The sequence below is a fragment of the Carassius auratus genome, chromosome 25 (genome assembly GCF_003368295.1).
Source record: "Carassius auratus strain Wakin chromosome 25, ASM336829v1, whole genome shotgun sequence".
Classification (NCBI taxonomy): Eukaryota; Metazoa; Chordata; class Actinopteri; order Cypriniformes; family Cyprinidae; genus Carassius; species Carassius auratus.
Window position 1 is genome coordinate 6,045,674 of NC_039267.1, and position 14,497 is coordinate 6,060,170.

Consider the following 14,497-nt stretch of genomic DNA (forward strand, 5'->3'; position numbering starts at 1 on the left):
TGATCTCATTTTAGATCGTCAAAAGCCTCCAGATCCTGTAGCAGCTGTTGCTGTACAAGAAAAGTCAGTAGTACACTCTGCATTATATAACACTTCTCTGAATGCAACCAATGGCAGATGAAAGCAAATATAGAATGACTCCCCAAATTGTATTTGAACAGGTGTGTAGGTGGAGAATAATCAGAAAATATGAATCTTACTCTCCCACTCAATATTGTTCGGTATAGTTCACTGGTTTATTATAGATGGTAATTTAACCGATTTGCCACTTAGCAACAGAGGCTAAGAACAGTGTGAATCACCTCGGTGAAAAGTCTTCAGTGTGTGATTAATGCTTGCGTAGATTATAAGCCATTGCCTCACCAATGGTTTTGCTCTGCGGATAAATTAATTGTTTTCTCTGGGTGTTTACTACTTTTTTTCAAGTACCATGGTACCATTTTTTGAAGTGCCTTGAAATCATACCACATAATAAACTACATTTCAAAGGCTTTTTTTTTCTGTTTCTTTTTTTAAAAAAGGATCGATTAGAATGATCAAAAGTAACAGTACATGCCTTCATAATATTACAAAAGATTTTTGTTTTAAATAAATGGTATTTTTTTGACCTTCCTCAAAAAATAATAAGCAATGTTTTCAGCATTGATATCATGATATCAGCATTCCTTATTGTTATTGATAAAAATAAAAAGATGTTGAGCAGCAAATTAGCATTAGAATGGTATAATATAAAATATAAATAAAAATTATATATATATATATATATATATATATATATATATATATATATATTTTTTTTTTAGTATCATTCATATTTTAAAATAACTTTAGATTTTTTTTTAATTTTTTGTAATTTTAATTTAATTTAATTTTAATTTTTGTCAGTTTTATTAGTTTTTGTTTTGTAAAAAATATTTCTTAATTTTTTTATTTAGTTTTTTATATGAGTTAGTTTTTTGTAAATTAGTAAATGTTTTATTTAGTTTAAGGCAACATTTTTTATATATATATAGGCTATATATTCAGGTTTTATTTGATTTCATCTTTATTTGATTTAACCATTTAAAAAAATATAGTTTTAGTTTAAACTAACTTTGGGTACCATCAGTGCACCATGGTATAACCTTAAAGCAATGTATGTGCACTCCAATTCTTCAGATCCACCTTACTAAGTCCCTAAAGGGCTCTCCACTAACACTCCATCAACCGGATATCATTGATTAAGGCAGTCTGATTAGAGCCCCATTACCGGAACCAGTAAATGAGCATAATTAGATTTTAAGACTTAAGAGCAAATTAAGAGAAAAGGTGCAGAGAAATAGGAGACGGTGCTGGTCAGGATCGTAATTCCCATGATGCCTGCGCTGCTAAAGCTCCCTGCGGTCATGTGACAGATCGGTCGCGTGGAATGATCTGAGAGCAAAGAGTTTGCCTCAGTTTTGCACATCATAGAGATCATGCTGTTAAATAATTCATAACGGTGGCAGTAATTAGGAAGCGGTGGGGCCCACAGAACACAGCGGTTACTGGAAACACTTCCCTCTTCACCCTTGACAGTTCCTCTACCGCTGAGTGCCAGCTCCTTGATTAGCAACACGAGCCATTAGCGTGTCTTGTCTTCGTACAATTTCAGGTTGCATTAGGCAAACATTGATGGGTCTAAATGGTGAAGGAGGTCTAGCTGCGGTCAATTTACAAAACGAATGCTCCTAATAACAGCTTAAACACCCTGTTACTGATAAGAGCGAGTAATGCCACAAAACTAGAATGCTGCCATCACAATCAATGAAGCCTGCTATAAACTGCATCTGTTTCGTAATCTACACAGTTTTATGGTCATGACGTGAGTTTTACAGATTTGTCCATTTTTGCTACTTTTAGCCTAAATAGAAAAGAGTTTAGAACTCTTTATTTATACAGATATACAGAGAGAGAGATAGAATGTGTGTGTGAAATTAAACAATGTTTAACAGTACTCTAAATATGTAAATATTTAAAAGTTAAGCTATACTTGCTTAACTGACAAGGCTACATTTAACTTAATTTGATAATATAAATATTAACATATATATAAAAAAACTCAAGCTATGTTTGTTCAACTGAAAAATACTTGAAGGCCAAGTATAATTTAATTTGTTAATATTGATATAATATTCACGTAAATATGAAAAAATTATCGATATTTGCCAAATTGATAAATATTTAGGCCAAGTGTCTTCAATATATTTTTGTTTATTGACAAATATTTAAAGGGCCAAATAAAATTGTATTGGTTAATTTTAATATAAATATTAACTAATATTTTAAAATGATGTTGTTTCGATGAAAGAATTTAACTTTTAAAAAGTATGTTTAATTCCAGCCTTTTCTGTGGTATCAAAAAATATTTTGGCAATTGGCAAATTTTACTGCCATTGGAATCAAACACTGAAAAATGTAAATTGTGACAAACCTACAAATTGTACTTCAAATAGATATAAATATGTCCAGTACAGCAAAAAATTCCTGGTAATTGATATCTGTTTTTGGCATCACACTTTTGATATTGTTACAAACCTACAAAAAAAAAAACAAAAAAAAACACTTACTTTTAAGTAAACTACTTTTATTGTCTTTAGAAAACATTACATAATAATTTGACTCCATAGTTTTTAAAATTGTACTTCAAACAGATTATTTAAATTTGTCCAGTACTGCTAAATATTCCTATTAACTTGTATCAGTTACTGAAATATTGATATTGTGACAACTCATTCAAAAAACAAAGAAATAAAAGCTAAATTTTAAGTAAATTACTTGTCTTTAGAAAACATTACATAATAATAATAATTTGACTTCAGGACCCACTTTATATTAAGTGGCCTCAACTACTATGTACTTACATTTTAATTAATAATTTTGTACAATGTACTTATTGTGTACAGTACATACATGTTTTTACATTGTACTTATATTTAAAAAAAAAACTACATGTAATTACATATGTATTTAATTTCTGTAATTACATTTATAATTACACTATGACAAATACAATATGAACACAATAAGTACATTGTACTTATTTTTTTATGTAAGTACATAGTAGTTAAGGCCACCTAATATAAAGTGGGACCTGACTTCATAATTGTTAAAAAATGTACTTCAAACAAATTAAATAAATCTGTTCAGCAAGCACTCATTCTCATCAGTAACACTGGAAGCCTCTCGCTTCTTGAATCTTCCTGACTGAAGATCTACGTGTGTCTTTGGCAATCAGCTCTCACTAGCTGTCAGTAATTGTGATCTCCACCTGCCAACTGGCAGGAGCATCTTTTCTATCATCAGTCCTCGCCCGCTGACTCCGGTAAAAAGCACAGTATGACAAGCATCATTTTAAAAGTTTCGACCCCTGGCACCGATGTGAACCCAGGCCCCTCCACACGTCAGGAAGCCTTCGTGCAGCAGGACATTGATTAAAGAGCCATCAATCATCTTTTCTTGCAGATTGCAATTTCTTTCACTTTTGTCAGGGACCTCAGTATAGGATCTTTTACCCTCGACTGATTTCAGAATAGACAAGCATCAGTCAAGTGTGGTCAGGGCCTGATGACTCCATCTTAAAGAGTGAGGATGAGAGCTCAGCTTCGTATCTCTGACCGCCGCTTTCATTGCTCTGCTCGTTCAAGAAAGCACAACATTAGTTCTGGTGTTTTTGCCTTTGCAGAAACAAACTCCTATTAAAAACCTTCTGAAGCAGCATCCTAACTGAAATCTAACTTCATTTTCACAGTAAGAAATATCAACAAACACAAATGACCCTCCTACAGTGCAGCATATGGCTTTTTAGCAATACTCTGCATACAGATATTGGGAAATAAATTATTTTCTGAGGGATTTGCACTGATACTTTTAAGCGTTAAATAAAGCATCAGGTTGTTTCATTGTAACCGTTGTTGCAATTCTTTCTTTATTCATATTTATATGTGTGTGTGTGTGTTTTAATGCATTGTGTATTTTTAAGAAATTAATATTTGTATATATTATAGTAAGGATGCATCAAATTAATCAAAAGTGACAGTAAAGACATTTCAAACAAATACTCATTGTTAATTATTTCTACAAGTAAAATAAAATAAAATAAAGCAGGGCAACTTTGTGTTTCAATATTAATAATTATAATAAATGTTTCTTGAGCACAAAGTCAGCATATTAAAATGATTTGTGTATGAATGCTGAAAATTCAGCTTTGCCATCACTAGGGGTGGGCGATATGACCAAAATCTTACACCACGATATGATAAATTTTTATTTCACATTGGCATTATATATCACAAAATAGTTTTTTTTTTTTTAAATAAGAAATGCTACATAAACTGTATACAGTAAACAAATGAATAAAAACACTGCATATTCTTTACTGTATAAACTTAATACATATTCATTCTTATTAAATTTACAAAAAGTGATTTAGTCAGGAATATTAGACTGCTGTCAGTTTAAAAGGCTACCTAAAAGGCTAGCTAAGACTTAAATTGACTTATCCTTTACTAAAGGATACTTACAAAGATGGGCATTTTGACACATACAAGTGTGTGCATTTAACTGTTCAAGCTCTATAAATTCAAAAATAACTTGATACGTCACGCGTGCCTCTGAAATTAGTTTTCTTTTGTTACTGATTGCTTTTCAACAGTTTAAAAACCACTTGTTTTTGAATCGCTATGCTTAAAATCGCATGTAAACGATACGTTTTTGTGACCACATGATGTGTGTGACGATAGTCAAAAATCTCTCAATTTCTATCGGTTAATCGTATCTACTGGTATATTGCCCACCCCATCATCACAGGAATACATTACAACTTAAAATACATATAAAAAATTAATTTGTAACAATATGTCCCAATTTTACGGTTTTTCAGTTGTTGTTTTTGAATCAAATAAATGCAGCCTTGATGAGCACAAGAGAATTTCTTCATCAACGTTAAACATCTTAACCTCAGACTTCTGAATGATAAAAACTATTATTATTATTATTTTAAATGATCAAAGTTTCGTTTTTTTCCCCAGTATTTAGATTTGCCGTAAATCATGACTCGAGTCTTATTATGCATTTCTTATATATTTTTATACAGTAAGACTTTACAATAAAATACCACAAAATAGACCCCATGCACTACACTTCAAACAATATTAGTGTATTACAATGTGTTATACAGATACAGAAAACATGACAATGTCAAAAATACTTACCTCTCAGCTAAAGTTTTCAACAGAAGCAGAACAACGTTCAAGGCTCGTTTTAAAACCAGATACTGCTCACACACGGTCACTTCACATGCAGTGGACCTGACACTCTTCTTCTATCCTTCAGCTAAAGAGTCCTGGGTGTTTACTGCATTGAGTGTGTGCACACATTTAAAGTGACCTTTAACAGAACCGAGAGATTTTTCTCTCGCTCGCTCCTTCCTTTTCATTAAAGTTGTGAATTGGACCATGCCGGGTGTCTCCACGGCCGAAATTTGACGGCATCCATTACGGGGAAGGAGGTGTCCTCAGGGAATTATAGGAGCCTTGGCTCCCGCCGGCCGTGGTCTGAGCAACCCACTGCCAAACAGAAAACTCAGGGTTAGCTGAGGAGAACTCAAATCAGATCAGATGCTGAGAATCATATTTAAAGCGCACACGTAACACACATCGTGGGAGGAAACCAAATTGAATTCCGTGGCACTGAAGGGCCCAAGTGCTGCATTATGAGTGTGCTGTCACAATGGTCCTCTAATGGCTCGTTTTTGCCTTCGAATCAATTGCGGCTGTGCCACGGCTGCAAAAATCATCTGAAATCTTCATGAAACCCTTTCACCGATCTCAGATTTCCCTTTTTTTTTTGCTGGACGTAATGCTGACCTCTACTGTATTCGTATTTGTTTGTGCGAGCTGTGCCGAGGCTGTTTAATGCTATGGCGGCTTCGCCAGCATAACATGGTTGAGGAGGACAGGGATTGTGAATTATTAAAGATGTGTAGTCTGTGCTCCTGAGGGGTCAAAGATGTGCACACACGATTTCAGAGCAGTAATGTGTGAAAAGCTTTTAAAAAATGGGAAGAAGATGATGAAAATGAGTGTTAACCTAAAAGAGACTTTATTGGGATTCCTCAAAGGGATCGAGGGTAAACAAAAACAAGCCATTACACTTGACTGTTCTGACAAAACATTATCACCTGAAATAACTTTTTCCTTCCTTAGCAAACTTTCATAGGTTTGGGTGACTCTTATAACTTCTGCAATGCTGTTTTGCATGATGTAATAAAGACAGCATATGAAAAGTAAAATCAAATCTTATGTAAACATACTGAAATTTTCAGAACTAAACACTTTATTTTCAATCCTAAAAATAACACTAAAACATCTGAACTTAAGCTGAAAGAAATCTCTGATGTCAGTTAGTCAAATGCAGTAGAGCACAGTGTTATTGTAGTACATAATTGTAAACGTAAACGTAAAAATTAACATATGAATACATTTCAACAGCATCTATTTGTTGTTCAGGGTCACAGTGAGACAATAAAGAGGAAGTAGGATACTATTGTTCATAAACGCAGAATAAAAAAGACTAAAATTTGGAAAAGTACAGTATGTCTTTTATGAGAAATATAAAATGAATGTACATTGAAAATAATGGAAAAGACGAAAATAATCTAAATAAATAAATACATAAAAAACTATTATTTAAAAATGTAAAGAAAAAATATTTTTTTATGAAAAATTATTAATATCAAAACTAAATTAAATTAAATAGTAAAAATAGTAAAAGGTAATATCAAAGTATGTCAAGCCTGTGTGTATTTCCACAACTTTGAAAACAATGTATATTAAAAATAGAGTATAAAATAAATAAGTAATGAACTAAATACAAAATACAAAAATAATAAAATATACAAAACTATAAATATATTATAAAATATTATTATAAAAATGTAAATGTAATGAAATTTTGAAAAATATGTACATTGCACATAGTGTAGAATACAAATAAGTAACACAAAATAATAATAATAAGAATAATAATAATAATAATAATAATAATAATACATACGAATAATAAAATACATACAAAATAATGAATACATAATAAAAATATTATTATTAAATAAACATGAAATATATAAATGGATAAAAAGTAAATAAAATATAAACAAATTAAATTATAGCAAATAAATACAAAAATAAAACATAAAAAAAAATACAAATAAAAGGTAGTTAAAGCAGATGTAATATCAAGAACAAGCATTTACAGCACAGAAGGGATTGAAATGAAACTATATAATTTCTCTATTTGCTATGCATGAGGACATTTCATCATATTGTGGGCTTCTTCAACTTTTTCCTAAAAGATGGCATTGGGCCTTTTAGCTTGTAAAATGAATACGTCTATTAACATTTTATTATTTATATTATCTGGAAGAATACCCAGATTAAACAGCCCTGGATTCAAGAGTAAGTTTAAAGATTGATTCAGAAGATCTCAAAACATCAGCAAACGTAGTTAACAGGCTGTTAGCGAATCTAGGTCTCCAAACACTTCTCAGAAAACAAATCGTTCTGTTGAAACTGAAATAAAGCTCAACATTACCTCTACAAGCGGATGCCAGCGGGCGATGGGTTTGCGTGGGTACGTGAGCATCTCATTCCAGTGATCGCGTCCCAAACTCTGAGCCCGGTTTCCCACATGACACACGCCAATAACCTCATTGTGACCTACGCTGTGAAAGAGAAGAGCATATCCGGCTTAATATGTGACAGCTGAACCACGACAACCCTCTTTTCCAACTTTAAAGTGAAAAATATGATGATTTTTGCAAGGTATTTTTATATACCTTTCACTCTATGCATCACAAGGAGACTAGGTCTCTCTGTCTTCATCCGTTCTGTATTCATTTGTTTGTGCAGCAGCGCTGAGACACCGAAACACTGGGGTTCGTACTTCTCAAACAGGACAGTGATCTAAATCTGATATGAATCTCTGGCTGCATTGGGAATATACAGCTCGGGCTGTTCCTCAGATCACCCACCAGCACTAAGAATAAACTTCTATAGTCTCTAAGCACTGTGCTTGGCAAATTTAAAAGCATTTTAAATTTAAATGAGACTCTTCTTTCAAGTTCAAATATGACAGTGAACGCTCACTAGCTCCCTCCACGCTGCTAGCTGTACGTTTGGATTAGCTCTGCTAAAACTGAAGGGCTAACAATAGTGTCGGGGAAGCGACTTTGAGAAGACAGGCTTATCTTGCTGTTTGCAAGCTAGTACAAGATAGCAAAGGTAGCTAGCTATTTTAAAGCTTGATTCAAATCATGTGAATCATTTGAACAAATCAGCAGGGGTGGTAAAAGTACTCAAAAGCTATACTCAAGTAAAAGTAGATGTATCTAAATAAAAAATGACTCCAGTAAAAGTAGAAAGTCCTCCATTCAAACATCACTTGAGTAAAAGTACGAAAGTATCCAATTTAAAACATACTTAAGTACTGAAAGTAAAAAATAAATATTCAAATGAACTGTAAATATAAATAATTAAGCAGATCAGTTGTTTTGGGAGTGATATGCAGTGTTTTAATTGAACAAATGGTGAGATTAGATGCTTAAGAACTTGTTAGATTTACAATCAAAAGAGACAATGAAGAACCTTATAGGGATTAAACTTTCAATAGACATGTTCCATAACATCATAGCTGCATCAAACAGAAGATGTGCAAGATACAAGGTAAGACTGTTTCAGAAGATCATTGAGGAAGAACCACCTCTTTAAAGAGTTAGTTCTCCCAAAAATGAAAATTCTGTCATTCGCATTTTAGGGGCTAAATATCACGTTATTGGTGTTGTCGATTCGACCCGTGGACATGAAAAACAACCACAGACTTGGCAACACTGGTTGGCATATACTACACAGAGCCGTAATTCTCTGACAATCTACACAAAAGCGATTTTGAAAGCGATTTTGTGTAGCTTTTCGGTGGACTACGGCTCGGTGTAGTAACTGCCGCTCCACCTGAACCAGTGTTGCCAAGTTCGTGGTTGTTTTTCATGTCCGCCGGTCGAAGAAACCCCAATCCCAATAACTTGATATTTAGTGCCTAAAATGTGTATTTTACCAAGGCAACCCTTCCAATAAACGTATATTTTAACCCCGGAAAGCAATTTTTTATTGGGGAACCTCCTGGAAATGCATTTGGGCTAGTTTTGGACTAGTTTTGAGAAGCAACTGATCAGGATTTGCGAAGAAGAAGAAAAGAAGAAGCAAAGAACTCGCGAAGTTGCGCATTCTTTTTTTTAAAGAAAACCAAATTTTTCATTGGTTTGTAAAATCAGTGTAATAAATTCTTGAAACGGGCATGTGGAAATGTGTCGGAGTAAAAAGTAAACTTTGTCTTTAATAAAGTAGTGGAGTAAGAGTGAAAGTAGATGCAAATAAAACCTACTCAAGTAAAATACAGATCCCCGAAAAAAATACTTAAGTAAAGTAGCAAAGTATTTTTACTTCGTTACTTACCACCACTGCAAATCAGTTCACTAAAATGAATCAGATTCCCCAGTGCGACATATTCAAATATGTTTGATCATTTCTTCAGTTCGCTCAGATGTAAATGTGACAATGATATAATACGATGATGTGAGTAATGTCGCTAGTTTTAAGTTAAAGGCTAATAAGACGTATTAGTTTCTTACCGGTCATAGTCCATGACTGCTATTAAAAGACTTATTTGGTCGATGTTCTCAGGTGGAACATCAAAAACAATGGCTTCATTGTAGACAGGATTGAGGGTGTTCCTTTTGGTTGATGTTTTCCTTTTCTTCAGTCTCCGGCCGTCACACATTATAGAAACCTTCACATAAGGATCTTAAGGACAGAAAAAGCACAAAAATAGCCATTTAGAACTGAATTAGAAATGTTTTTTAAATTGTAATTTTTTTCAGCTGAAGATTAAATTACTCAAAATAAATGAATAAATGTTAAAACACATAAATAAATTCATAATTAAATACATAAATCGTTATTTGTTCATTCATTTAATCTCTACTGTTAGTGTTATCTGTATGCACCAAGGGTCTGAGAGTAACGCAATTTCAATTCTCTGTATGTATGTACTGTACATGTGGAAGAATTGACAATAAAGTATACTTGAATTAATTATTTAATTATTTCCTCCACATTTCATTTACAGGGTTACAGTTGTCGGCAAATAATTAAATAAAAAGTATGGATTCCATTTGTTAATACATCAGTGTGAATGAATGAATCAATGAATAAATAAATAAATAAAATCACAAGTATGGATTCCATTGTTAGTGCATGAAAAGAATTAATAATTGAATAAACAGAGAAACAAACAAATTAATTAATGAATAAATTAATAAATAAATACCTATTTATGCATTTATTTTATTATGTATTTAAAAATTTATTTTCAAAATTTATTTAATGATTTAATTTGGAGTATTTTGACCCTCCATATGAAAAGGGGTTCAAACAGGAAGCAGAATAACACATTTCAATTTAGAAAAATTAACTAAAATGGACTGATATAGATATCATATATTTAATGATGTGTTTAATAAGTGTTTTGCCACCCTAGCTAATATATATATTTTTTAATTATTATAAATTATTTTATTACATATTTTATATAATATTTACTATAATAAACAAAATAAATATATATTTAAAAAATAAATTATTATTATAAATTACATAATCATTAAACAATTTTATATTTATAAAATGTGTATCATTTATATACACACATACACATATTTAATTTTATATATATATATACACACACACAGTGCACACACACACAAACACACAAACACATAGTTATGTTAATTTATTAATTTTATTTAAATATTTATTTTATTTAGCATTTCATATATATATATATATATATATATATATATATATATATATATATATAACATTATTTTTATTTATTTTTCTATTTAAATATATATTTAATTTAATTTTGATGCACCAGGGTAGAAAATCACTTCTGTGAATGTTCTTAATTTCTCTTCTTTTCAGCCTGATCTGATTGTACCCCAGTGCAAGTGTGTTACTTGTGTTTAGATGAACTACAAAAGCAATTCTGGATTTTGCCCAACCGCACTTCGCAACTACCTGTGTTTGTCAAATCTCCTGCCACATTCTCAAGCGTTTGGTCGATTAAATCAATGCTCTTTTAGAGAGCCCAGGGTGCCCTATGTTTTAACATGTCATGATGACATCAAAAAATCATTACCGCTGAGACAATAAGTCATTTAGAGGCGAGGACGATGGGGAGCCTACCAGACGCTCCTGTGATGTCCATGGCTTTAAGATTTCTGGCTTTAATTATCGTTATTGTCAGTCGGCCGGCAGTTGGCAAGTAACAAAGAGAAAACATCAGATCTCCCAGATCCACATTATCCTAGAAGAGACACAGAAACAGGATACATTAACTTAAAGAATCATATCATAAAAGCTGATTCAGTGCAAATAAAAAAAAACAAGCCTTTCCAAGCCTTCCCTGAGCTTCCACTCATTATAACGATCTATTTATTCTTTCAATCCATAGCAGTGTGCAGTATCATATTAACAAACACCTTCCTGAATGCAACTTGTACAGAAATTGCTTTTTAAATGGTCAAAACCATGCAACTGTTTATTAACTTGATGTCTTAAAACTCACTGCCATAATGCTTAAGTGTTGTTGGTGGTTGCTCAGAATGTTCATTGAAAGTTTTATATTTATATTTTGGCCCACATTGTTTTATGAATATGAATGAAAGACGCTGCGATTGAAGAAAATAGTGCAGTGCCAATCATATCTGACCCCACAGCAAACACTGCAGCCTGTTCATCTTTAAAGGTCAGGAAGAGGGAAGAAACCAGTCACGTACAGTTAAATTACAACTGTTTTTGGTACAAGAAATATTATAAATGGGTATCAAAGGGGAAACAGCATACAATACAGCTAGCTTAAGAAATAAAACGCATTATTATGGTTGTCTGACATATCATAAGCACTCAATACAGATTTATGGGAACAGAGAAGTGTTTCATCTCAAGGGAATCCTTTATATCCAATCCTGACAGCGAGCAGAAACCTGCTGTCTAATTATCACTTCTGAAAATAGACTTTTTTTTTATTAGAGACGTTCGTATAAACTAAAAATGCAATCCATAATTAACATCTCATCATAATGAGCCTCAGTGTATTGGGAGCCAAAAAAAAAAACAAAAACTATCGCTTTAATGGTGATCTTGTCACACACACACACACACACCACTCAAATTTATGATAATGACTGTTTATTTGAATATGCCAGAATTATAACAGCGCTAACTAGCTGATGGCACAAGAAGAATGCACACATTTCAAGTCTTTCACAAGCTGATGTACTGCTGGATATGATTGAGATTTTTTACTGTTTTTGAAATAAGTCTCTAGTGCTTACCAAGGCTGAATTTATTTGATAAAAAAAGTACAGTAATATTCAGAAATATTATTACTATCTAAAATAATATTTTTTCTATTTTATTATACTTCATAATTTAATTGCTAATGCTGGGTACACACCAAAATATTTTTTTTTCATCTTATAAGATTTTCTAAATGTTATAGACCACAAACATGAGGATAAAAAATGCTAGATTTAACCGTTTTGCTCCTGTAGTGCTCCCACACACAAACCTATTTTCAATCCGAGTTTCGATTGTGAACACAGAAATCTCGCAGAATCTCGCGAGACTTCAGAATAAGCATGGCGGACGATATGTAGGAAGAGATTGCAATGATAGTGTTTGGAATGATTTTATACACGACACGTTGTATAAATATTCGTGCTGTTGCCACAAATCAACAAGCTGATCCTCCATCTCCGCTGTCCACATCAATTTCACTTTGTGCTGCATCATGACTGCTTCCGTCTTCCATCATCTTGCTTTCTGATTGGATATTGTTTTGTTTCATTTGATAATCTCCAGAGCATGTGCGCGTTTGTCCTCGGGGTTCCCCCAGACAGGAAGGAAGTCGACCGGAAGTTGAAGTGGGCCGCATGCCGCCATCTTGTAGCAGAACTTCACTTGCGTTAGCATTCCCATTGACCTCCCATTCATTTTGGCGTCCCTTTGACAGCGAATAACTTTACATCTGAGGCGTTTAAAGACGCCATTTGTCCATTATTTATTTCTAAAGATACACAACAATGTATAAAGGGCTTCATTACCTTCTATGTTACATTATGGCCCCGTAGAAACAGTTTTTGTAAAAATAGGCTAACGATTGCGTCATAACCACTCGACTCTCTGTCGCACAGTAGAGAAATTACCATACAGACAGGAGGAGAAGCTCGCAGGCAATTAACTTAATATGGCGTACTGGCGTTACATTTTAAAATACTATACAAAATAATTAATCAGAATACTAACTCCTGCTCACTCATGACAAAGAAACTCCCCGCTAAAGCTCGCCGTCTCTGCAAGATTAACGATGGCAGTTTGCACGCACAGCTACTAGAAGATTTACATCTGTCAGACAGTTTGCTGACGTCATCAAGCTTCGTTTGAGTCTGCGCGTCAGAAACGGAAGTGCTAAAAAACGCTAAAAATGGGCTTCACTTGTCTCAATTGAGTTCCAATGGGGTCGCTGTGTCCATTTCTTTTACTGTCTATGGGTTCCCCCTCAATAGTGGTTTTGAAGTGCAAAGTGTGCATAGCGGGCCATCGCCATCTTGGGAGCGCGTCACCCCGCGACTCGCCCAGATAATCGAAAAATGGGCAAAAAGGCGGGAGCTGATTGCTGAAGCCACGCCCACCTAGCGCGATGGCATTGTCAGCAGCGGCAACCCACCTGTCTCTCAAGTGGCCACGCCCTTAATTATGCAGAACTTTAAGTGTTAATATAATTTAAATGGATGAGTTTTTAAAAACTTTGCTATATAGACCAAAATAATTTTTTTAACCAGGCTGTAAACATGTTTTTTTCTGCTGTAAATTTGACCATTTTAACATGGGGAGTCTATGGGACTGACTCCCTTTTGCAGTCAGCCTCAAGCGGCCAGTCGATGAATTGCAGTTTTTGTCACTTCCTTATTGGCTTCACGAGAGAGAGCTTGAGGTTGCCGCTTGGGTTCCCCCCACACATCAGGATTTTTGATTCGTGATCGGGGCGTCTCCGACGTTCTTCCGATCAGGTTCGGACACTCTTAACACACCTCACACCAAGGGAAAATCTGATGAAATAATCTGTAGAACCAGCCAGATAATCGGGACATAGCTAGCAATGTCGAAAGAGGGGAAATCGGCCCAAAATCAGAATGATTATCTTTTGGTGTGTAGCCAGCAGAAGCTGGTTTTTCAGCATATTTACTGCAGTCTTTAGTGTCACATGATCCTTCAGAAATGATTCGAAAATGCTGATTTGCTGCACAATTATTATTAATGGTTCTTCTGATTATTATCAATGTTTTTTTTTAAAGCAT

At 33.6% G+C, this 14,497-nt stretch overlaps 1 protein-coding gene across 1 annotated transcript in view; it reads right to left on the reverse strand.

Annotated features, from left to right (window-relative positions):
• Positions 1-5,071: 5,071 nt before the first annotated feature.
• Positions 5,072-14,497, reverse strand: part of syt9b (synaptotagmin IXb) — a 28,580-nt gene continuing 19,154 nt past the window's right edge. Inside the window, exons 4-7 of the mRNA XM_026202299.1 lie at positions 11,322-11,442; positions 9,704-9,875; positions 7,612-7,741; positions 5,072-5,585 (exon numbers count right to left, since the gene is read on the reverse strand). Coding sequence (XP_026058084.1) covers positions 5,514-5,585; positions 7,612-7,741; positions 9,704-9,875; positions 11,322-11,442 — 495 coding nt within the window. The 3' untranslated portion in view covers positions 5,072-5,513. The remainder of the gene's footprint in view (positions 5,586-7,611; positions 7,742-9,703; positions 9,876-11,321; positions 11,443-14,497) is intronic.